General features: G+C 40.7%; 1 protein-coding gene across 4 annotated transcripts in view; it reads right to left on the reverse strand.

Annotated features, from left to right (window-relative positions):
- The window catches only part of NOL4 (nucleolar protein 4), a 195672-nt gene that overhangs the window by 123838 nt on the left and 46044 nt on the right, over positions 1-25790 (reverse strand). For all 4 annotated transcript variants that reach the window (XM_086609262.1, XM_086609261.1, XM_086609260.1 and 1 more), the window contains exons 3-5: positions 25645-25756; positions 25037-25149; positions 20479-20611 (exon numbers count right to left, since the gene is read on the reverse strand). In XM_086609262.1, the coding sequence (XP_086465388.1) occupies positions 20479-20481 (3 nt within the window). In that variant the 5' untranslated portion in view covers positions 20482-20611; positions 25037-25149; positions 25645-25756. The remainder of the gene's footprint in view (positions 1-20478; positions 20612-25036; positions 25150-25644; positions 25757-25790) is intronic.

The raw sequence follows: 25790 nt of genomic DNA on the forward strand, positions 1-25790 counted from the left end.
CTTCAGAAAACAAAACAGGAAAAAAACATGGGAGTAAAACTGTAGCAAAACGTTATTGGAGTACAAAACCCATAATAAATGTCTTATTATTTCACAAATGTTATCCAACAAGTATTTAGAGGCCCAGTTGTCATTGGTTTAAATAAAATCACACAGCTAGATACCTTTACAAATCTAGTCATCAAAACAAAAATCTGAGTTAGCAATGGATGTTTTAAAATTTCCTGAGATTAACTCAAAAATATTTGCCAAACACTCTGAGGTATTTACAGGTTGAGTCTTAAAAGGGACAGGAAAGCACTTGACACTCCCCGGCTGGGGCACGTGCCCTCGCCATGCCCACACACCGTCCCTCCTCACTCTGCACACTGCCAGGAAGGACCTCAGACCTGCAAGTTGGCATCCGTCTGCAGAGGGCTCAGGACAGTCCCCAGTCTGGACTGGGAGCTGTGGGACAGAAGAACATTGCCAGGTGGTGTAGCAAGCCATGACTCGAAGCTAGCCATAGCCAGAGTCAGCCACTGTCAGTATTTGGTAAAATATCCATTTTAGTGATTCTTCATTCACTTTGGCTAAACTGTCACACTTCGGTGACAGCAGGCATAAACCAAACAGGATTCCCTAAAATGATTTAGTTAAGGAACCAGTAATGGGCAGGCCTTGATGACCTTTGAAAAATCAGGCTGCATTGGCTTAATGCAATATCAAAGCTGTGGATCTGATGCCTGAATGTGGGACACTCAAGCCTAAAAGTTTAAGCATTTGTTCATTTAGTTTGCTAATTTAGAGGTTTTGTCATGACATGACATCTCTCTGCACTATCTGCACAGCTGGTTCAGGGTCCTGGGTACACATTTAAAATTTTTGCCTTTCCCGTGTTTCTCAAAATGAAAGGCTCAGACTTTCAACAAAATGCAGAAAGGCAAAGAAAATAAGAGGACAATCTATATGAACATATCTGAATGTTGGCCGTCTTAGTCTTGCCATGTGACTACTTAAAAGTCTTTGGTAATATTTAGATCTAACAAACACTTACTGGCTTTTTTAGATAGTATTAACTACCTTTTCTCTTTGGGAGTCCAAGGGGAATCTTACAATATTAGTTAGAAAGCAGTAAGAAAATTGAATTTTCATTGCCTGAAGGCCTCCTATTTGCCCATTTAAGAGGTTCCATTTTAGTCGGTTTGCACATACTACATCTTTCAGATATATTTTAGATTTAGAGTACCTATCGTTTTCTCTTCCTAGCATAGAGTTGCATTTTCACAAAACTACTAAATTCAAAGAACTTTGCTAGGTCAAAATTGTTCAAGAGATTTTTGGTGCAACGTCCATCATATGCTAGTGAAAAAAATGATTAATCATATGTACAATCACTAAAGTCGATTCTCATTTAAAGGACAATCATGTGCACTTATGCATGAAATCTACTGCCTTCTGATGGACCTTTGTGCCAAGGGGACTTTCACAACATCAAACGATCACAAAAAATTTAATTCTGAACTATCTTTTAGGCTTAGAACCTAAATAAATTTTATGTAGAAAATATCTTCTATACATAACCTTACACTTATTTGTGTACACAAAGACAGAAAACACAACAGTCTCAAAAGGTCGAACCTTTACCATGCCATAGGATTTAAAAAAAAAAAGAATTGAAGGCCTACATAATCAAAGACAGCTCATTTGAATGAAAGAAACACAGTGGAAATGAGTCCAAAGAGATCTGAGCATACACAGGGAAGCGCAGTGAGGTAAAATGTGTGTGCCAGAGCAAAAATCGCTCCCTCGAGGAAGACCTTCCAGTACACACTCATTGACGCTATTCTTCACTGATTATTGTAGGCTGAGCAGTTCAAAAAGAGAGAGTTTAAAACATTTGCAGCTAGGCATTCATACTTTCAAAGAGTTCAGCGGATGATCTCTTGGCAGACTATGTCCAATAGCTGTCTATTCAGATAGGACTACAGCTGTCCATTATCAAACCACCTCTTTGCCTAAGGGTGTTGCCAAACTTGTTAATAATAAGTTTGGCTGAGCAACCTGGACAACACTGGAAGTGATATTACTCTGCAGAAACTTTGTGCTGTGTGCCAGCAGAGATAACCTGCCATTGCAAAGTCGGTTGAGCAATACAAAGAAAAGTGATATGTATTTAAAAAAAAAAAATCACCAAGGGATTTGGTTAATTTATTTACGAGGATTCTTTGCATTGCTGAGCAAACATCTACAAATTGGAAACTAAAGAGAGTGTTAGTTCCTGGTATTTAACACTTCTCAGGATCTCAACATACCGTGGAAGTGCTCTGTTTACTATTCTTTAATCTCTATTAAAATAGTATTTTGCTTTCTCAGTATATCAGCCAGATCCGCCAAACCCAGGAAGCATACCATGTGTAAATGAGACAAGCTTACAGCTCAGAGGATTCTTGACGCATCCTGCCAAGGCAAACGTTCATCCAAACAGTTAAAATTCCTGCTCCTTACCCTGCTCCTTCAAAACTATCTTGCAGACAGAAGAAGCTGGGAAGAGCCGGCCATTTTGGACAACCTTTGGCTCTTCCTGTATGTTTCCAGTTACAATCTCTTTGGAAACAGAGCAGTGGGAAGCAGCACAATAGGGAAGAGCTTCTTTTAACTGAGCTGCTCTCATTGCAACTAAGCACACAAGTGCATCTACCTTAGCGTGAAGTCAATACAGAGTAGCAAACTCAATGGAAGTGGATTAAGTTTGAGCCCCCCTCTGTAAGTGTTTGAATTTGTCCAGAAATGGAACAAGAAGGGTCAGAGTGTCAGCAGTTAATAATGAAAAGCTGCAAGTTCAAGGCATTTTCTAGGCTCAGCTGTCCCTGAGAGGACTCCAGCCCAAGGCAGACCCTGCAGCAGACTGAAGATCTGGAATCAGAGTAACTGGTGAAACTATCCACTATTGACTCTGCTGCCAAAACCTTCTGTGTGTTGCAGGGTTCACTGGTACTTTTCAAATCTATAAAACTCATTTGGATTGTGGATGTGCGATACATGAGACTCCAACACTAGCTAATAAAGACCTGGAATTCAGGTTCAAAATTAAACATCACAGACATTTATTTTTTTAAACAGGGACTTTAAAGGGTTCATTGATGACTGTGTTTAAAGCAAAGAACAAAGGAACTCACTGGTGTCCTGTGTTTTTGCCAAAGTTTGCCTGCACAGGATCTACATGGGTAAGCAGAAATACGTCATGATTCAAAATCCAAAAGCAAGGCCTCAGCCCTACCTTGAAAACATTAGCATCTCACAGCTTCCCTATGGCTTTTTATGTAATCGTGTCATGCAGCCAGCAGAGCTCTTACCAGAGAGAAAGCTTCTGGCCTGTCTTCACAGTTATCCTCTCCTTTCCTGTGTGAACATGTCACTAAAAGTGCCTGTCACACTTTAGGCTGAGCTGTAGCATGCAGAAAGAAAATGCTCCTACTTCAGATACCTTTGGCCAATCCATATGTTCTACCCGTTCTCATATCTGGCATGTTTAGGGAATTTAGAGTAGTAAAGACTATCTCACAAGGTGTAGGTAGATCCTAAAATACCCTCCAGATCTCTGGCTTAGTGTAAAAGCTGCTCCTCTTTTATACCAAAGGAGGGGATTTGTTGAAAGAAAAAAAAAATCTATACATAGTCAGTGCTGAATCAGTGTGAACATCCAGTAAAAAAACAAATACAAATCATTTTCATTTTTCAGGCCAAAAAATATCCTTTCCTTCCAAAAGCCGGTCACATTTCATTAAAGAGTAGTGCAGACTTAACTTACGGCGGAATTTTTTCCAATAACTCTACAGCTCCTTCCCATTAGAGCTTTTAGTTGCCAAAAAACCTCCTTCACCTCTGTTCACTCTCAGGGGAGGAACATGACAGTAATGTCCTCCCTCTTCTTTATCCATTCACCAGAGCTCCTGAACACATCACTTACAGCTGTCAATAAATTCCAGCATCACCAAACTGGTAACTCAATTTATTAAACCATATCTTTTGGACTATTTTGTTTTCTTTATTTCACAGTCTGCAAGCTATGTTCTGGCCTTCAGTCATATTGCTGGCAACTTCTGATAACTCTAGCTTCTAAACAATATATATTGCTGTGACTCAAGGCAACGGACATTCTTCTTCTGTCAAAGACCTTTTCTCCCCTCATTTCTCAGCTCCATCGGCCTTCTGATTTAACTAGGGAGATGGGAGAGTAACCTTTCTGAGCTTTGCTATCCCTGCTAATAGCTTTAAATATTCTGGATTAGTGATGCCGTGAGTCATTGGAAATAGGCTGTCACTCTTGTTGTATGGATGGGTACATTTAACAAAGATGGTAATATTTCCCCAAATGCTCCCAACTGAAAATGCTACTTTCAGTATCACTACTTGGAACAACAAAACTGCTGAATCAGGCCATCAGTTTAAACGCACAGGCAAACACCTCGGATTGCTCTGAAAAGATACTCCACATGCAGAGGGTGGGTGGAAGAGGTGACAGCGTCTCTTCTGGATCGCAGACAATATAATACAACACGCCGCTTATGCCATGCTACTGACTCGCTGGTTTCCAGAACAGATGTTATCATACTGAAATCAGGCAGCCGTTTCCCACAAACATCTGTGTGGTTACTTCACCATCTGAAGATGAGAATGGATAGCGGGTCGACATGAGGAGGTTTTCTTTATTACCACTGCACTTCGGACTTATAAATCAGGCCTAATAATTAATGAAATTAAGATTATATTTTTCATACTTACAGGGATGCACTGACAACTATGAACTATCACAGAAATCAGTATTGCAGACAGAAAATAATAGCTGTTTTTAAACAGGGTCAGAACCTCTTTTGCTATAAACCAGTGTAGGCCCACTGAGAATATGGTGCAAGACATCTAAATTTGCCTGCGCTGACATTTTTCTTTCACACTCCGGCAAGTAATACTCTTTTAGACAGCTTCTTTATGGAGTGAGTAGAGGAGAACTTGCAAACCTTCACCAAGAGCAGCACTTTCAAAGGCAGAAATGGCAGAAGAGTGCTCTCTCTCCTGCTACCTCTCTGCAGGAGTTAGAGGTCTAACTACCACTTACGCCTCTGCCAAGCCCCTCACTACTGACTCTCTTCCTGTCTGCCAGACAACTCTTTGGAAAACCGTATTTCCTTCCTGCTAAAACTGACTTTCTCTTCCCATACTGAGAACCCAAGTCAGAAATCAGCATGAAGACAGCATACCTTTTTATTTGCTCTACTCCAGTTCGTTCTTATGGAAGTAAATGCCTTTCAACCACCAGCACCCCGTCCTTTACTACCATTCTCCTCTGACATGACATAGATTTAGCTGGCAAATAACCAAGTATGAAGTACCAAATATGAGAAGTAAGGATTATTATGAAAACTATTTCTCTTCTGCCAAAACCCACACCTTAGAGACAAAAAAAAGCCTCAGTGTTCTTCCCCCATAACTACATGAACCTGTGGAAAAAACTATTTCTTATCACTTCGACACAAATGTAGAAAGCTTTTCACTCCACAATTCATCTTTTTCTGCAGCTGTCTTGATATTTAGACGACAGCAGGAAAAAAAAACTTTTAACAATGAAGGCGGACAAATGAAAAGTGGTAGGAGGAAGGAAGTGCCTCCTGATCATCTAGTAAGAAGAACATCCAGTTTTAAATTATTCAATCCACTCTTCAATTTTGGGACCTTTCAAGATTCTATGTTATGAGCTACCCAAGCAGCCATGGCAGCAAAAAAATATAACCTTCTACCTGTAATGACCCAGAAACCTTTCTTTTTTTGACACAGGCCTTATAAGGTTGAGCCTATGAGTTCTCACCTCGATTACCACAATCACAGAATCATACAGTGGTTTGGGTTGGAAGGGACTTTTAACTACCTCATGAGGTTCAACAAGGCCAATTGCAAGGTCCTGCACATGGGCTGGGGCAACCCCCAGTATTAAGACAGGCTGGAGGATGAAGGGATTGAGAGCAGCCCTGACGAGAAGGACTTGGGGCTACTAGTGGATGAAAAGCTAGACATGAGCTGCCCAGGGAAGTGGTTGAGTCCCCATCCCTGGATGTGTTTAAGAAAAGGGTGGATGATTTACTTAGCGATATGGTTTAATGGGGATTAGGGACGGTTGGACTCGATGATCTCTAAGGTCTTTTCCAACCTAGAAATCTATGAATCTATGAGCCAGCAACGTGTGCTCACAGCCCAGAAAGCCAACCATATCCTGGGCTGCATCAAAAGAAGTATGGCCAGCAGGTCGAGGGAGGTGATCCTCCCTCTTTACCAGACTCTGGTGAGATCCCACATGGAGTACTGCATCCAGCTCTGGGGCCCCCAACATAAGAAGGACAAGGAGCTGTTGGAGCAGGTCCAGAGGAGGGCATGAAATGATCAGAGGAATGGAACACCTCTCCTATGAAGAAAGGCTGAGAGAGTTGAGATTGTTCAGCCTGGAGAAGAGAAGGCTCTGGGAAGATCTTATTGCAGCTTTTCAATACTTAAAGGGGGCTTATAAGAAAGACGGAGACTTTTACAAAGGCATGTAGCAACAGGACAATGGGGCAATTGTTTTAAACTAAAAGAAGGTAGATTCAGACTAGATATAAGGAAGGATTTTTTTACGATGAGGGTGGTGAAACACTGGAACAGATTGCCTAGAGAGGTGGTAGATGCCTCATCACTGAAAACTTACAAGCTCAGGCTGGATGGGTCTTTGAGCAATCTGATCTAGATGAAGATGTCCCTGGTAGGTGGGTCAGACTAGAGGACCTTTAAAGGTCCCTTCCAACCCAAACGATTCTATGATTCTATACTGCTCTAGCTGGATTTAGCCTTCACAGAATTGCCTCTTTTAGAATTTCAGACCCATGGTATTTCTGAACTCTCCGAGATGATCTCTAATTAGAGCACAGGAAAATTTATCATCTGCTTAGTAACAGATTCCCATGCCAGAAAGCTCTACCTCTCTTCAGTGATCATTTCAGTTTACTTAGGAATAGGTAACTATAGGAAGAGATATGTATGTGATAAGACAAATATAGATTTATGAAGATGGTTATGAAACATACAAATAGAAAATCTATTCTTAGTAATAGATACTTCTGTGTACACTTGAATTAGCTTTGTGCTTGTTCCATACTGTATAATGAAATATACAACAGGGCCAACATACAACTCAAGGCTAATTTTATTTTTAATAAATGCTGCTGGAAAAATAACCTTGTCAAGCTGACAAGCTCAATTTCTGCTATTCCCTAAGCAGTCTTCCTAACCCTCTACTCTCTGGATTTTTCCTCAGAAGTGATTTCTGTTCACACCTGTGTGTATAGCCAAGGAGAAACAAACAGTAAGGCATCCACCACATACTCATAGAGGAAAGCAGAGTAAGTAAAATTTTCCAGCCTTGAAGGGTGCTGAAAGGGGACAGTTTTCACTCTCAGCAGAAATGATGGAGGAGCCAGGAGAGTGGTTTTCTCCCCTTTTTTCATTCAGGATCAAAGTGTAGCTAATTGCAGGATTCCCAAGAGGTAGTCAGACAGCACAGGAGACTAGATTTCTTCCTGACCCACAAGACAGGAATATCTTTAAAGAAACTCATTTATTATTCAGAGAAATTTACTCTGCAGGGCAGAAACAGTTTAAAAATCAAATAGCTATTTCCCTTCTATCTGTATATAAAGAAAAAAAGCCAGGTATTGGTACTGCTAACATCTGCTCTCTCCATCATATGTGTGTACTTGATGGTCAGTTAGGTTTGAGCTCTTACTAGCCAGCCTGTTCACACCCAGGTGTTAGCCAGCTCTTCTGTTCCACAAGGTCCTTGTGTGACCTCAGCTAAGAAGCAATGGGCTTTTGTTCTATTACATTATGCTAGTTTGGTGGGCCACATGCCTGATTTGGTACAGTCCAGTTGTCCTCTCCTCTGAAGCCACACTGCAGCATCCCCTTCTATTCACAGAGGCTCATACCAAGCATCCACAAAAACAGCAGACACCCTAGAAGGCATCAAAGCCATCCTGAAAAAAAAGCCATAGATAAAGCAGAACTGCCCCACAGACTACTGACTGGACTACTCCAAACGAGGCAGTACATTGGAAGGGCGTTCAAGAAACAGAAAAGCCTACCACTACCCATCCAAGTCAATTATCTGTGCAGTAGAAGCTCTCCTGAAAGGAACCTGTTCTGTATGGCCATGGCAGCATTGGAGCTGCCTGTGAAAGGCTAGAAGGCTAGGAGTATACATGGTTTCCCACATGGTGGTAAATCGTTTCTGAGAAAAAATAATCATTTTACCATGTCCACCCTCTTCTTTGCAAAGTTGCATATAAGTAAGCTTCTATTGAAATCAGCACTTTACAATGCCAACCCTCTTTCTTAAATCACTGTGGAGAACTTGGCCAGGCTGTCATCTTGCTCTTCAAAATCCCCCCCTACCACATGTCTTTTAATGTTGTCACCACCATTTCCCCACCTCCTTGAGTAAGCAATCATTTTAGGCCCTTTTTTCCCCAGGGACTGAAATGAAGCATGCTGCTGAGTAGCTGATTCAGAGAAGAGAAAAATATTTGTCCTTTCTAACAGGCTTTACAACATCCATGCATTAAATTAAGACAGGACATATTTGCAGGAGATATAACAATATGTGCAACTGCAAGTCTGTAACTACAGATGTACAGGAATAACCATGGATTATAGCCTGATCTAGGAATCTAAGATGCAATTTCTAGGGAGCACACATAACTAGTATAGAATGGCAGGAATGTAGCAGAAAGAAGAAAGGAAGATAAAGGAACACAGACAGAGCTTGGCTAACCCACTGAATTAAAGTTTATCATCTCCGCATAAACTGCACTGATGGTTTAATTAAAGAACAAGTAACAATTTCAGCACCACATTAACTACTTTAGGACCAGTTCAATTGCCCAGAACCTATTCTGAAAACATGAAGGATGAAACTTTGTCTACACTGGAGTTTGTAGAAATTCATATCATTGATTTTGGTAGTTTTAATTGCACTCATATATATTTGACGTGACCATGCTGGATACAATTTCCCAAAGCCAAGTCACTAAATCTCAATGTAATTTGAAACTTTTCATAAAAATACAGTCCTTGGACAGTTAACTAAAAAGGGTGCTCTTTAAAAAGTTACCAGTTGCTTTTAGACAGACAGAAACCCTAGCTTTCTTTGATAAAGAAGATGTATGCAGACCTGTAAACTATTCAAAGATTATTTATCGATTCTTCATAAACACACAAAGAGTCCTCTTAAAAGAGATTTGACAGTACTAGTTACTTCCACTTACTTTCTGCCTCTCTAGACTACCTGGCTGCTCTCACTATTTGTACCACCTCCTTTTGAATAGGGCCTATTTCTCCCATTGCAGGTAATTCACATTAAAAGTTCTCAAGTCATGTAGTTCTGGCTCTCTTCATCCTCTCTTTGACATGCTGCAGCATCAAGTCCCTTCAGAATAACCATCCAAGAGACAGTTAAACAGTGTGACATAACAAACACGCTGCATGTCTTTGCCAATTCAGTCATTAAAATTTTAGTACGCTTCATATTTTGGTTCCTTTTGGAAAAGTAACTGTGTAACTGAAATGTCATCTCTCTATTTTGTTTTCTTTGCAGACAAAAAAAAACCCTACCTATTCCCTGTCTGCATCTCCTAATTTCTTTTCCCATCAAAGCAGTAATAGCAATTATCGCTCCTAAGAATTTAGACCAGTCTATTGATATCATGGTTTTATCACAGTATTCCTTAAAGCACAAAATCAAATTTTCTAATCAATTATTGCCCCAAAGTACCTATTACTGTTGCCTTATTTAAAAGCTGCTAGTGAACCGTATACTTTATGCTGGTTTATGATCTCATTTAAATCTCCATGCCAATGCCTAAGCTTCTGTGAAATCCAAGTTTCAGAGTATGGAAAGCTAAACACACAGGTTTGAACTCCACTTTCCAATCAGGAGTAATTATTCCTTTTACACAAGTTTAACAGTTTGTTTAGAGCAGGGATCTAGGACGGTTAATAACAAGGATCACTCTACCTTCTACTTAGGGAAAAACTCTACCCAGTAAAGCACATGGGGCATCAGAACTGCTAAAAGTGCGGTAGAAGAAATCACTAGTTCTCTCGGAGATGCATTAAGCTGATTCCTTGATTCATTTCACAAGAAAGGAGGCTTGTAAAAACTCTGAAATGCAACTGAAGCACTGAGGAAGGACTTAAGACACAAAGATGCAACTGTCCCCGTAACTAGGGACTTCTGCAGTAGAGGCTGATCTCAGGGCAATAGTTCTGCTGGAAAACCGCATTCCAGCTGCAAGACTAGCACACTAATGAGTTATCTGAGGGAAATGGATAAAAGCTTGGAGCTGACCTAAAGCATCTATTTCTCTTCATTTCTGGGCACCTAAGTCTGAAAACTGCCTGTTACATAAATTTGGATTCTTCCTTTATGTTGGCTTTTATCTGAATTTATTCTAACAGTAATGCCAACTCTTACAATTGAGGTTCTGGATTGGTTTCTCAGCATAACACACAACACAGCCCACAAAGGTAACTAAATAGGGTATGCTCCTTCACATTTTTTCCCAGAGTGGGTTTGAGTAGCTACTGAAGTCTGTCTGTCTGGAAGGGTGCTCCTTCAGCGAGCAGCACTGGTCAGTGCCCACCTGGTATGCAGTAGCAGAGAGACTGCTTGAGCCTCACACATCTCCCAGCAAGCTGTTAACTAGTCACCAAGTGCTAAATAAATTTGTAAAAGAGCCTGGCTGTATTTTAATCTGTATTGATGCTAAATGTAATTGTATTTTTCTGTCTCTAAGCAACCTGCAAACCATCACTTCCATCTTTCTCACAATAACCAAGCTATCAGCATTCATGAATACTTGGAGGACACCACTGGAGTTCAGCCTATCCTGAACCTTTCAGAATGATTATATCATTTCTTCCATCCTGTTATTAAGAACTGCCAGAGATAGTGTGTCGCTCTGCTTCAGAATAACAAATACGGTTACTATTTGGCAACATTAAATCAACTATTTGAAAACATTGTTTCACAAATCTCAGGAAAATATATATAACCAATTCCTACATGTTAAATATTACAAAATGCTGTAGTGCTGGAAAAGTACTACTCTTTTTTTTCAATCGAAGTATTTGCATTTGGTTAAAAAATTACTCCTAAATTTAAACATTCAGTATTACAAATATTTTATCAAACAAGAAACACTTTGAAGAAATTTCCATTAAAAAAAAAATCTTTCACAAGACAGCCTCATGTCTCCAGGGAATTTCCTGTTCAGAAAAAAAAAAAAAAATTAATCGCTTCCTTAATTAAAATATCACATAGTGAAGAATTAATGACTAAATGTAATTTTCTTTAAAGTACATTGTTTTACATTTCTTTTACTGAAATAAAAATGCTCTATTATATTATTCTATATTAAACATAATATAAAAAAAAAAAGAAGTGGAGTGAATGCCTAGCACACATTTTAACAGTAGTTATGAAAAAAACTCTACCTATACTGTAAGGAAGTAGATCAAATTAAATCAAGCAATCGGTGCACAGAGCCCCTGCTAAAGTCAACTGGTACATAAGAAAGGATAAACTGGGTAAAGTGACTGAACTGGAAAGCAAAACTAAATCCCTGTACCAGAATGCCCTTCCTTAATTTTGATGTTACAGAGAAATGGGAGGGAAAAGCCTGAAAGATCCTAATATAAGGGAAAAGAACAAAGAAAATCATCCAAACCCAAGCCAACGCTTTCAGAAATCCCACTAAGCTTAGTTACAAGGGCTTGCATACTGAAACCAAAAGCAAATTGGCCCCTTCAGTACCTGCGTAAGGAAGAGAGCGCTTGGTTGGTCAGTATTATCGCCAAAGTGAAATATTTAGTGACAGAGGATCTGCCCAACACTGATGCAACCCACAAACCTGTTTTGAAGGTGCAAACGGACACAGGTCTGCAGCTAGCCTTTTACACAGGGGTAGGCTTCACTTAACCACGAGATTGCTGATGTAAAAAAGAATGGCTGTGAATAGAGTGAATGGTCTGCAAGCATTTTAGCACTACTTGTGAAAAGATAATTCTAATTTCTCAGCTATTATTGGCTGCAAGTATTCCCTGATGTAATTATGGAGTCATAGCTGAGAACTTGATTGTAACCAACAGTTAGTAGTTTGCTGCTAACAAGGCAAACATGACAAACAATTTTGAGGCAATTATTGTCATTACAAGCCACACTCAATTGTTCAAGGCAAGCATAATAGAAAGTGACAGTTGTGCAGCTGGGAGGGTGGTGCGGGAAATGGGATTGTTCTCTGGTTGCAACAGACCAGTCAGACTCTAGCAGAGAGTCTGCTCAATGCATAATTCATGTTTAACAGTATTTTAGCCTCTAAAGTAAATTATAGTATAAGATAAAAAATAAAGACATGTCAAAAACAAAGAACACAAGTTATTAAAAGATGAGAGAAGACACACAGAAGTAAAATCGAGCAGGGAGGAGACATTCAGCACAGCCAACTCACAAGATGCTTGCAACTAGAAAATGAAAATACAGTAACTCTGCATATTAAAAGAGTCAGTTGTAAAAGTAATCCATTTGCTACACTTCACCGAGAGGAGCGCTCGTGTCCTAATCCTGGTTTGAGACCCTTGTCTGATTAGGCGGGTCCACTGAGTTAGAGAAGTGGAAGTTCCTTCCATTAATCTGGAGGAAGAAAGGAGTGCTCTCCATTGAGAGAAACTGATGCTTAATTCTTATCAAATTTGAGTTGTATAGAGAGTAAAAGTTAGATTTTCATCTGTCATACAATAGAAGTGCCTCAGCTCAGTATCCTGATGACAATGCACATACCAGCTGCCTTGTCAGCAGTGGTACATTAAAATACTCGATTTGCTGAAAATGCCAGCCAGCTCTCCTTAATGATGTTAAGGACTGAAAGTTTCTAACGCAGCTGCACCAACATTTCAAGCTCTTGCCCAGGCTCAGTACAATACAGTATCACTGACATCCTAACACTGCTCAAGTGTCATTACAGTGTCACTCGTAGTGCCTTTTGCATTGATAAAGTATAATGTCTAAAGAAGCCATTAAAACGCCACTGAAACTAGATTTCCACAACTCTCTGGCATTCTGTTCCTGTTTCCCCATTTTCTTCCTCTTTCTTAAATGTATTTGTTTATGCAAATAATACCAGAGCAAAGCAAATCTGATGGGCCAAATCACCCCAGGTGTAGCTCCACTGAAGCAAAATAATACTAGTACTATATGCCAGGTGGTTCTCAGGTCTGCTTTAACTCTGCTTAGGTGAAGGTGATACTAATTTTCTCAGATAAAGCAATATATTGTAACTAATCTCCTGCCTAAAGGAACCTCTGTGATTTTGACATGTGTAAGATAAGGCCCTAGTGCAGCCCATAGACTTACTCAGAAACACATATATGTGATTGTGCTGCCTTTGGCTTTATTCAGTAATGAAGCTGGTGCTCGCAAAAGGTGGCAGATTGACAGCTGCAGAGACAGGAGACCTTCGCTTATCCTCAGAACAGATTGCTGGGCAGCCCAGGCAGAGACTTTCCTCATCCTCTCTTGCCAGCTTGTCTCAGCCCTTGTCTTCAGGATGTGGTTGTTCAGCCTGTGCTGCCTCTGCTTTATCTCCCAGAATAGGGGAAAGGTAAAACCTGTTCATACAGGTGGGCTTTCCCCTTCAGGGAAATTAGAGCAAGATCACAAAAGGCTATGTATAAGGTGCTGCGTTGTTATCGTTGCCTGGATGTTACTGTATTCCTCTCTTCTTTTCCACTGCCATGAGACAGACAGGTATCTTAGATCTCTTTCAGAAGACTTGTATTTATTGTTTCACCCTGAGTCATAAGAAGCAAGATTATTGCCTAAAACGTTGCAAGCTTCACTGGTTCAAGCAAGACTTGAAGGTCTGAACATATCACAAATTTCAGTCAGCTCTCCTGGTCCTAGCTCGAACGTAATTTTAAATGGTCTGCCATTTCATCAAGAAAATGTAAAGTAGTAATTGTTTTCCTATACTCTTTGTAAGCTCACAGTGCTACCTCCTTCATTCGTAATCAGCCCAAACCCTCGCTATTAAGCAAAAAATTACCTTTTGCTCTAGAGTAAAATGCTTATTAACTCTGCATGTCCAATGTCTTGTATGATGTACAAGCATAATAAGCAACTTTTACAGCATTATAGCTGTGTTCGTATGGATCTACAAACTCCAAATAAAACCGGTCAAGCCACAGAAAATTCCCCAAATGAAAAGGTTTTCTAAAAGTATATGAGGTTGCATGTAGGAAAACTGGCAGGATGCATTTTATTTTATTTTTAATATTGTTATTAAAGCTTTATGACTTCATGTGGTTGTTTCACTCCATCCCATATACCACAGAATTGTCAGATGCTTTGTTTCAAAGTCAAGCTTTTAAGTAAAAGACAACCAAACTCTGCAAACATTTCAGCTAATCTTTAGCAGACCATCACTGAAGTCAAGTGGACTTAGACCTCACACAAAACAAGCATATTTGTAAAAGCTTTCAGTGCTTGAACAGAAATTAAAGGCACAATACTCATTAATGTAAATTAATTTTGTAAATTAATGTGAAATAACGTTTCCACTGAAATTTCTTAATTAGCAGCAAAAAGGTTGCCATGTGTTTAGTGCTGGGAATCATCAGCTCTCACGTTGGCTTTGTTACCACTTTGTTTTTCAACGTCAAGAGCAGGGCCAAAACATAGACAGAGTTGATTTACTCCAACATGCTCCTTCACCAATCTGTCTTCACTTTCACCTGCAGTTGGTCTTCGAATCCATACATCTCACTTAAATTACTTTGTGGAAAAAGAAAAGTCAGTATTTTAAGACAGGGAGTCCAGGTTTTAGCAGAATAAAGACAAAAGCAGAAGGAAATATGACAACACAACCGGTTTAGAATGGGAAGATGGATGAAACACTTGGACTCAGTTCAGAGAGAACAAAGGAATGGCAATCACGGGCACAGCAAACTGCACCCTTGCACAGCCACATGGTTTTGACAGCTTAATCAGTGGGTGTTACTTGTTTCAGGTGAAGCTGTTGAGTAAAGCTTACAGCTTCAATGCAGAAAACAGGTATTTAGATGACTGACTCCAATACTTGTATCTACAGCAAACACTAAATGAGTGAAGGGAATAGTTAATGGGAACAACCACATCTCCTACATCTACATTGTGGAAAGCCTGGCAATTTGAATATGCCAGGGAGAGGACTGGCACCATCCAAACGACCACAAACTACTTGAAGGCATAATCCTCCATTGCATTACAGTATTATTCCTCAATTTTCTATAATTTGAAAAAAATACAACCAGGAAAAGCTTATTAGTAATCTCCACATCTAAAATGACGGCACAACCCCTGTCAAAGGTCAAATCATGACATATTTTGTCATAGCTAGCTGCTATAAGCACAGTTGCCATACAGTGCCGTGAGGGGGAGTTCTATATAAATATGTATCAACATGTAACTATTATTTTCTAAAAACTAGAATGAAGAGAACATAGTATCTCCACCCAAATCCAGACAAAGAACTGATATATTTTGGTGTACCTCATTACAATGAGAAATACTGGAATTAAATGAATTCTGCATCTTGCGCTGAGTTACAGTCAAAATCCTTGACTTCTGCTTGATAGCTCACATAGTGAAAACCAAAAGAAAATTCAGTGTAAAGTTTATACCTAACTCTTGTTACTTCTAGAGCTGTGCACGCTCTTAATTTCCTCTAATCAGAGCGTCCCTCTACACCTGTCTCATGTCTCGGTAACTAGTGAATCACCGCAGCAAGGGAGGAAACACATTCAGCTGCTCTGCACAGGGCTCCAGCTAACAGGCAAGGGCAACAGGAGTCTCATTTTCCCTCAGGGTAGATGTTCTTGTTGCCCCTCTGACAGACCTATCCAGAGGTCAGTTTTCACTACAAAAATCATTTCTTGTACAGGTTGAAGCACTAATTAAAAAAAAAAAAAGACAAGCTCCTTTATTTCCAATGCAGCTTGCAAACCTTGCCTGCTGTCTGTGGTCTGAGACAAGGGCAAAAGGGGCTGATCCAGCAACATCGGAGTCCCTAGAGCATTATTAGGAGAAAGGAGAATTAAAGACAGCCCTCGAGTGGGAGCTTTGTCGGCAGATGAGTGGTACGAAGGGCTTGCTCCAAAGAACCAGCTTAGGACAAAGAAGCTGTAGCATGTACAGGGAAGCAAGAAAATAGGAGTAAGCAAGGGGAGAGAGTGCAAGAGAGAAAAGGAACACACCAGCAATTTGCAGGCCTATTACCCAGCTGGCTGCTTGGAAAAGCAGCTCTGAGGCACTGGTAACCAGATAGCCCTACCCCATTCCCAGCTGGGGAATGAACTGATTGCAAATTAGAGCTGCTTTCCTTTTCTAACTCCCCAGGGAAGAGCAGCAGCCCTTTTCCAACTCCTCCCCCATCGCTGCAGCAGCCCTGCAGGTGCTCAGGATGCTATTCTGAGCTGTTCAGCAGCAGGTGTGACTCAAGGCCCTGTTATTTAAAAAGCGTACAAAGGCTAATTTAAAGTGGGAACTGTCCTTCCTGGCATTGTGGCAACTTCAGTATTATAGATAAAATTCACCAACTCTCCCCACTTTTCATTTCTTCCTCAACTCCCTCTTCCCTTTTGTCCCAGTTTTAGCTGGGACAGAGTTTTTTTTAACAGCCAGAAGAGCTCCCTGTTTTGGTTTCACTCAGAGGCTCACTCTGAGAAGAATGTTGATAGCAAGCTGATGTTTGTGGTTGGAAGTGAAACTCCAAGGACTTTTCAGTGTGCGGAGTACAGAAACACGGCAGGATAAGGGGGGAGCATAGCTGGGACAAGGGGGACACGATTCCCCTTGTCATTTGTGTGGAACTTAAGACTGAGGGCCAAACTGGCCAATTAGTATTCCATATCATGCAGCGTCATGCCCAGTATAAAAGCGAGGGTCAGCCGGGAAGAAGGGCTTTTGCGCTTTTGCTCTTTTTGCACTTTTGCTCTTTTGCGCTTGCTGCGCTGTTGCTCTGCTGTTTTTTTTTCCTTTCTCTCTCTCTCTCTTTCTCTCCCTCTCTGCCCCTCTCTATTTCGGGGCCTCGCGTTCGTCCGGGATTTGCAGTTTTCGGGACGAGACGGGCTTCGCATACGAGGGGTGGTGAGCACCTACATTGTATTAAATCATCTGTATTAAATCACTCTTATCTCAACCCACGGGTTTCACGTTTATCCTTTAATTCTCTCCCTCATTCCTGGGGGTGGGGGAGGGGGAGTGACCGGCTGTGTGTGGGGCGGTTCAACATAACCCACGACACCTTTCAACCTAAAACGCTTTATACAAGCCTCAACATACATGCAGCGCCCAGGACTTTTGTGCAGTACCAGCACCGATCTAGTGGGAGCAAGTACATGCCTTCCCTTGCTCTGCCCTACTTCCTAGTATTTTTCCTACCTTCCATGACATTTCTGGGTGAAGAAGTCTATTGCTTTCAGCCAATTCTGTGGGTTGCTCTCATATTTGCCTTTATTCTGCCTAGGTTCAAATGACCTAACCACGAGAAACCAAACACAGAGTACCAGTCTGGAAAACACTGAGAAACCTCAGGTCAAATTTTCTAGTGTGAGCTCTGCAGTGGAGTCCCAAAGCCAAATGACCATCTGAACATGACACAGGTATAGCCCCAAAGAAAGAGGGTATGAAAGCATCTTATTCCTTTCACAAAGATAGTGTCAGCATTTCACTATGCTCTGATAAACCAAACTGGAAGAGCCGTCTCCACTTATCCTCAATGGCGTGGCCGAGCTCACTAGTGCGTTCCTCTAGGATACAGAGACTCTGTTTATATCCTAGTACCAAATTAGTTCAAATCCATGGAAAAAAAAAAAGATAGATGTCCCAAAATATTCTCATGCCTCCTTATATGGAAAGCCAGGTGAGCACAGTGATACAACACATCACCTCTAAGTATACTGGAGCTGTCACTAATCCACCCTAGGTAGCAGTTTTCCTAATGTCTCCCATTAGCAATTCATTCTTCCAATGAGGGCATGCTTGTGGCAGCAGAGGACATGTGCTGTCCCATTCCACCACAGACACCATTTCCAACCCCGTGTGCACAAGTAACCTTACAGAGCAGTAAGTTTTCACCTGCCAGAATGCAACAAAGACATTTCAGATGAGCCAAATGCCAAGTGTCTTTATCTGTAGACTGAATGTGGTAGCTGACATAAACTCTTGTGGACATATAAAAGGGTTTGAGGGAAGGGGGCAGGAATCACTTTAGACACATGTACTTATGCTTAGGTGATATTTTTGGGGTGTGTGTGTTATAATCAGGTATTAAATTCATAAAATTTTACAGTGAAGGCTGTGATGGCAGAAGGGATCGCACTGTTAAGTTCCCTGAAGTTCCCTTTTGTTTTCCCTCCTTCCTGTTCTCACTTCTATTCCTCTATCCCTGTGTTCATTACTTTCTTCCAATCTTCTTTTTTCCTGTCCTCTCCTATCATTCTTCTTTTCCCCCCGTTCTGTAATGCCTTTCAGTTCCTCCTTCAACCACTTCTCCCATATCTGAAAAAGCAGTGTTGTTATACCTAGCCACACTCAGGTTTGCCATCTGACAACAGCTAGCACAGGAAAACCATGAAGCAGGAAGAGCTGCTATTTCAAACATCTCTATCAGCAGATGCTTTAGCCAGAAGATGCAGCAAAAAATAGGATTTCCTTAGGAAGGTGAGCAAGTACCATCTGGGAGGAAACGAAGGAAAGCTGAGAGATTTAAAGCAATTCTGTGAGATCACACTACCTGCAGTTCAAAGACCATAGTGCATTTATTTCTCATACATTTTAAATAGCAAGTGACAGATTTGCAGCATTTCATCATTCATACTTTTGTTCTAATATGATTAGATGTGGCACACGAATCTGGTTGCAGCAGGTATTAAGACACATATGACAGGTATTTCTTTATAGGTTTCTGTACTGAGCTATAATTTTTATTTCAGACATATACATGTACACAATTGCTATTAAGAAACACTACATATGTGAAACAGATTGAACATATAGGTAAGCAAAAACCTCTAAAGCACAGCTTTGCACTGAAAGCCAGATACATAAAAATGGCACCTTCCAAAGTATCCCTGAAAACTCTAACTTAGCAGTATTATTATAATATATTAGCCCTGAAAAGTCAAACTTCAACAGAAAAGTGAACTGGCTTTCCCTACATCTTGTCCATTAGAACTGCTCCTTTAGTGAACATATGTAGATAGAAATTTAGTCAAAAGTTGCACAAATTTTGTGATAGCTTGAGAACACTCAGACAAAAGGCAGCTGTGGTTAGAACCTGGCCTACCAAATCATCATAGACATTCTTCTCCTTTATTCGTCCAGAGAGCAACACAGCAGAGGGTCCTACCCATCACCAGATCCTATCAGCAACTATGCAGCACACCTGTTCTCACCTAAATAGCTTACCAGCTAGCAACCGACCATGATGCATAAAGCAGAAAGAATCCGGCTTAACTATCAAATCCCATATATTCAGTGTTTGGGAGAAATATGAGGAGCACTTCTGAATTGGCAGACATGATCAGGAAATTGCAGAGTAACAAACATGAATACATGTTGTTCCTAACAGCGATAGAACAGACCTGCACTTTGGGTGTTGCACATTCATGTGCCACTCATGAGCCACTGTCACAGTCTGTAGTGGACAGGCTCTGTATGACCTCCATAAAGGAGAAAGTTGAATGCAAACCAGGCCCGTCTAATTAGTTCTGTAACAAGGGCTGAAATCAAAGGGTACACATCTATGCATCTTCTAGGTAAAATGAAAATTCCATCTCTTTCGCCAACAAATTAGCTTTGTGTTATAACTGACCTACAAAGAATTAATGTTCAGTTTTACAACACAGCTCATTTTGTTTTCTCTTCTTTTACCTCTATTTCCCTACTGGAGTTTGTCTTTTTCATCCTTTCTTCCAAATTTCACATCCCAATTCCTAGCTCTCAAATCATGCTTCTGTTGTACCCCTCTTCCTCATTTCAGTCAGTAAAACCAACTTTCTCAGCCTTCTGGGTTGCCTCAGAAAGGTTTGAGTTTCATTTCCTTTGATGCCTGTGTATGGTCACACTACGTATATAAAAATAGTAAAATAATCATCCTTGACATATAGTGGTCTAAGCACTCACCTGCTGCCTAAGCAACAAATAAATTAACCTGCAATAAAGCCCAACTCCATTCTCTTCATGCTGAGACATAGAGAACACATATTTCAAATTACCTAATGAAACACACTACAAAGAAAAGGACACAGCAGGTACTAAAGGCACAGAATGGCAAAAAGACAAGGCAATATCCCATTTTCTGTATGAAACGAGAGCCTTACCATCCTGCTGGCCCTGGAGGTTCTGAGGACTTTGCATTCTCTCTTCCAGATTTGAGCTGAGGTCGGAGTTCACAGCTGACATCCTAGTCGAGTCACTCATATCAAACTCATCACTTTCTATAGAGCTTTCATCCTGCAAATGGAAAGTTTCAGAGACGTGTCAGGAAACATTGTACACAGTTCATGTTATACGTGCAGTTCACTCATTCCTCTTCCTTTCACTCACTCCTGGCGTGGAGTGTAATCATGCTAAATCTTTGTGCATATAAGCAAACAGGGAGAACACTGTTTGCCCGTTTGTGTGTGTATGTTTCTGTGTTTACGTGATATGTTAACCTGACAAATGCAATTTGTTCAACTATGATGATACTCCATTACCATACTCCCATTACCTCACTACTAACTGTTTCCATACTATTTTGTGAAAGAAGGCTAGTAACTAGAGACTCCACACCAAGTCCTTGTTACTCAAATTTGATTGAGGAAAGCTCTCCACATTCCGTGCCTTAATCCTCTACTTTTCCCAAGCCAGGTTGGTAACTCCATGATGACCAACTCACTGTAAGGTATTTCTGAATGGCAACTTGACCCAATATAAATCCATGACCAAATTCCCCTGACATGATGTCACCCTTACACCGCTATTGTGTTTAAAGAAGCATCTATTAAAATCATAAAGCTTATAAAAGTTCTGAGCACGCTCAAATGACAGTCAATAGCAAACTAAAGTAATGTAATCATAGGAGAATCACTTCAAATTTATTCTATCTCACACATCTTTAATATGATTTATCCATCAAGTCTAATTACAGAGTGTCTACTAGAGATGATAGCAGAGGGCAAAAAGAAAAAGTCCTGATCAAATATTTTGTCCCCAATTACAAAAGCAGAACAGTTTTGGACCTAGTCCAGCAACTGTTCACAATCATATTTAACTTTACTTTTTTCAGCCCCACTGTAGTTCATGCATGCACTCATGGATTAAAAATTAAGCATCCACAAGTCTCGCTCGGTAAGATGTTGAGGCAACACACAAACCTATGGTGATATATTTTCAGAAACAACCTTTCTGATTACATTACTCCTGTTATGGAGAAAATTAATTTAAAGAACATATGGAAAAATAAAGCAGATAACTTTGTATGCCCTGAAGATTAGTTTAAAATACTTTTCCAATTAAGAGATTCTCTTTTTAAAATAAAACCAGAACTTTAACTGGCCAGGTTCTGAATATTTTTTCTGGGTTGCTCACCAGAGTGACTTAGAAAAATAGCAATCTTTAGAATATGATTTACTGTGTATTTGTGGTGAACTCATTTCTACAGCTGCTTTCTTCTTTCTGAGCACTCAGCCCTTAAATCAATTTCTCTCTTGGGTCTCAGTGATGTTTCCAGCTTGTATGGGTGTTTCTCTCGTTTTCAGAAGGGAAGTTCCCTGCAATCACGACTCTTGTTGAACGGGAAGGAAGTACGGCCAAACTCCTTTCAGGAGTGAGAGTGGGACAACACACAAGGCGATGCTGTTCTGCACTGTCACACCAGGACAACGACAACTAATGAAACAAACACCTTGTTCTCGACGTTTTGTAAAAAACTGAATGAGGGCGTCTCTAGTGGGCACCTGTCTGCTTGCCCAGAGAAGCTGGGAGCACCCCAGTTACAGCCACAGCAAATACCCGAACACTGCCCTCCCACAAGAACTGTGGTGCCCACCAGCCTCCTGTCCCAGACAGACGGGGCCAAGGCACATGCCAAGCTGGTTCTGAGGTTTCGGGAAAATGCACACTGATTGTTCAAAGAGCAAGATCAGAACACAAACTCCCCCAGACCTTCTGGAAGGCTGTGTCTCTGTTAAGGCACAGTGGTATCCTGCAGGAATCAGCAAGCAGCAGCTTACATTTTCCAATTCTGAGGGGAGGCAATCTGTACAGGCTCCCAGAAAGGGAGCTCTGGCTATCCAACACTTGCATAGGTATAAACCAACACTTATAGGCAGCCTGTGTTTGCCTACAGCATTCTGTGGAATATCTCCATCTCACTCCCCAAATTGTGTTAATATTTATCTGAATCTGTGTGGACACACAGGCATGGGGAGAGGAGCTGGGAGCCACTCGCGTCTTTGTACCAGTTGCAGCACAGCTGTAAATTCCCACACAGCGATGGGTTCTCCTTTTAGGTGAGGTCTGATTCCCTTTCGTCAGTGGTGTCAACTTAAAAATGACGAATCAAGGATGAGAGAATTAGGAGGCTTTCAGTCACTGTGCTAGCTAGTAGTGGGATCCAAGTTTACGCCTGTCTCAATTCCCACCCCTCCACAAGAATACAGATATGATTGATGAAACCTTGGAAACAGAGCCTTCCTACAAACCTAGGCATGTTTTTTAAGTGCATGAAATAGTTTGAATGTATGCACCATAAATCCTGCTGCTTTGTACTAAAACATTTTCACTGTCATTTTGTTCTCAGTGCAACAAATGAAGACAGGCTGAGAGAGTTGGAGTTGTTCAGCCTGGAGAAGAGAAGACTGTGGAGACCTTCTAGCAGCCTTCCAGTACTTAAAGGGGGAGCCTACAGGAAAGCTGGAGAGGGACTTTTTACAAGGGCAAGTAGTGATAGGACAAGGGGCAATGGCTTTAAACTGAAAGAGGGGAGATTTCGATTAAAATAAGGAAGAAATTCTTCACTCTGAGGGTGGTGAGGCACTGGAACAGGTTGCCCAGAGAAGTTGTGGCTGCCCCATCCCTGGTAGTGTTCAAGGCCAGGTTGGATGAGGCTTTGAGCAACCTGATCTAGTGGAAGGTGTCCTTGCCCATGGCAAGGGGGTTGGAACTAGATGATCTTTAAGGTTTCTTCCAACCTAAACGATTTTATGATTCTGTGACTCCATGAAACATACAGCTCGTAGAAAAAAGAAATTCTTGGCAAAAGTCAGCTTTGAGAAAAGACATAAAGGTTATCTAGAGAACTTTCTTTGTGTCCACTCTGCCTTGGCAAAGGTATTATTACTAAAACATATAAAAAATTACTTTTCTCTTCATAAATCCAGTGCTGCAGACATTTCGTGCACAGTAACATTACAGCTGCAAAACTGAGCTGGGCAGGGAGACACCAAGCAATGGTGCTTCCTGCTGCCACCATATTGTCCCCACTGGCTCATCTAGATGAAAAACTGGTGTAAGGCAAATTTCAGTCATGAGACCAGAAAGACTACACCTAAATATTCAGGCTGTAGAGGCACTGTGGCAGGTGGCCCTGATCCAGCACAAGCCCTTGACTCTGTAGTGGCAGGACTAATTCTCCAAGGCAGGAAGTGAGAAAACCAAGGAGTCCTTTAACTCCTAAGGCTACTGCAGGGATAAAGCTTCTTCTTTCCTGTTCCTTGAAACCCTGCTGCTAGATTCCTGAAAAGGGGCAGCACACAGAGGGAACATTCAATAGGAGGGAAAGACAACCAGGCTGTATTTGTGTGTGAAGAACTCAAAGACTAGGGGATCTCCCCCTACATCCTCCATAATTTAAAAAAAAAAAAAAAAAATGGCAAAAGTGAAACAAGGATCCTGATATTTCCAGAAAAGTGATGAAATCCCCATTCTATCAGGTGCTGAATAATTTATAAGTCTTCCCCAATAGCCCATATCTACTTATTATGAAACCAAATCTGGCTGACTCCACCAAAGTCAGGAGTCAGTCAGGGTCGTTGACATAATCCAGCTGCTAAGGCTGTTTTGGAAGGTTTTCTTTATTAAAAAAAATCTTGTAGTGAGGCAGAAGGACACAGCATGCAGGACTGCTTTTTGGCTGGCACATAGCCAGCCTATTTGGCAGCTCAAATAGTAAATGAACACATTTCTAGCAAAATGAGTTTATTACAAATAATTTGGTAGGTGCCATCCAAATGATGAATCACTTCTTAAGATCTGGAAAAACTTTGAATACATCACTGAAAGAAAATAATTTTTGAGAAGAAATAAATGCAATTCAACTTCAATTCTCTGAAGAAGTCTGATTCTCAGCCTACTTCTCTTCCTTTTTGATTCTGTCTTTTTATTCAAAGTTTCAAAAGCAACCTCTCTCTTATTTATCAAGCCTTTTGCCCTAAAGATTTCAACTGATGTTGCCAGGGCTTCCATCTATCTCACTATAATGTGTTGCATCCTGGCTGCTAACCTTGAGAACACCATGCCATTCATTTCAGCTGTTGATGGTATTGCTTTCTAGCAGTAGACAATGAAAGTCACTGCTGAGCACAGCACTAAGTCTCGGTGAACATCCTGCCCCCCCTTAACCTTTCCACTGGTCCAGACAGTAAAAGGGCACTTTCAGGTAATTTGAAGCAGCACAGCATATTACTCCCAACCATGGAAGGGTGGTAAGTCACAACATTTTCTCTCAACTTGATTTCTTGCAAACAGCCTTGGTTTGGTTTCAGACTCACTGTTTTAGCAACAAAATTATAAAGATGGGATCCACAATCATCTTCAATTCCGTTTCCTGGCTACTGCAAATGCAAGTGCCAAAGAACACAGGAGAAGAGAAAAACAAAAGATTTCAGGTTTTACCTCATCTTGCTGTGAATTTAGTAGCTGCAGCTTCATGTGTTTCATATAAGCCATAGTAATTGGCATGTTGTAATCAATCATACTGGTCACCAAAGTTGGAGGTTTTCCATTATCTGCAACAAAAATATGTATTGTTAATTGTGGAGGCTACCTGGGCCTACTCTGCAGTCAAAGTCAGGCAGTTGTGTCATTTAGTCCTAACTTTGGCATTTCAATTGCTTGTAGGCTATACAGATGGAAGGCTCCCAAAGAAAAATGAAAATCAAGTCCAAACCCTGAGAAGTGATGAGTTCTGCTACCCTAAATGACTACAGCACGTGCGCCCTATCTATTCCTTATATTTAAGCCTCCATATAAACATTTCCATAGAAAAATAATTTCCTCCAGATAAAATCATCTTTCTATTGAGGGTGCATATGGTATTACACTACATCCTTAAGTGAAAGCAGAAACTTCACTACCTTCCAGCTTAAGTAAATAAGATGATCTGACTTATTGAACTGTTCCAGTCTACCAAATTTTTATGAACCCTCACTTAAGCTAGGAAAATATAAATGGGTATTAAGAATAAAATGACTTTACATCCCACTATTTGACACTAAAACTACCTTTATGATCCGCTCCATCTGGGTTTAAATGCATTCTTTTCTGGCACTCTGAGCAACTCATTAGAAATCGTGTCACCGCTTCTCTCGGTAGGAAGGCATAGGTCTCTGAAATCTGAAATGAATAATAAAATATAGGTGTTATTATA

Source organism: Tauraco erythrolophus, chromosome 3, assembly GCF_009769465.1.
Source record: "Tauraco erythrolophus isolate bTauEry1 chromosome 3, bTauEry1.pri, whole genome shotgun sequence".
Taxonomy (NCBI): domain Eukaryota; kingdom Metazoa; phylum Chordata; class Aves; order Musophagiformes; family Musophagidae; genus Tauraco; species Tauraco erythrolophus.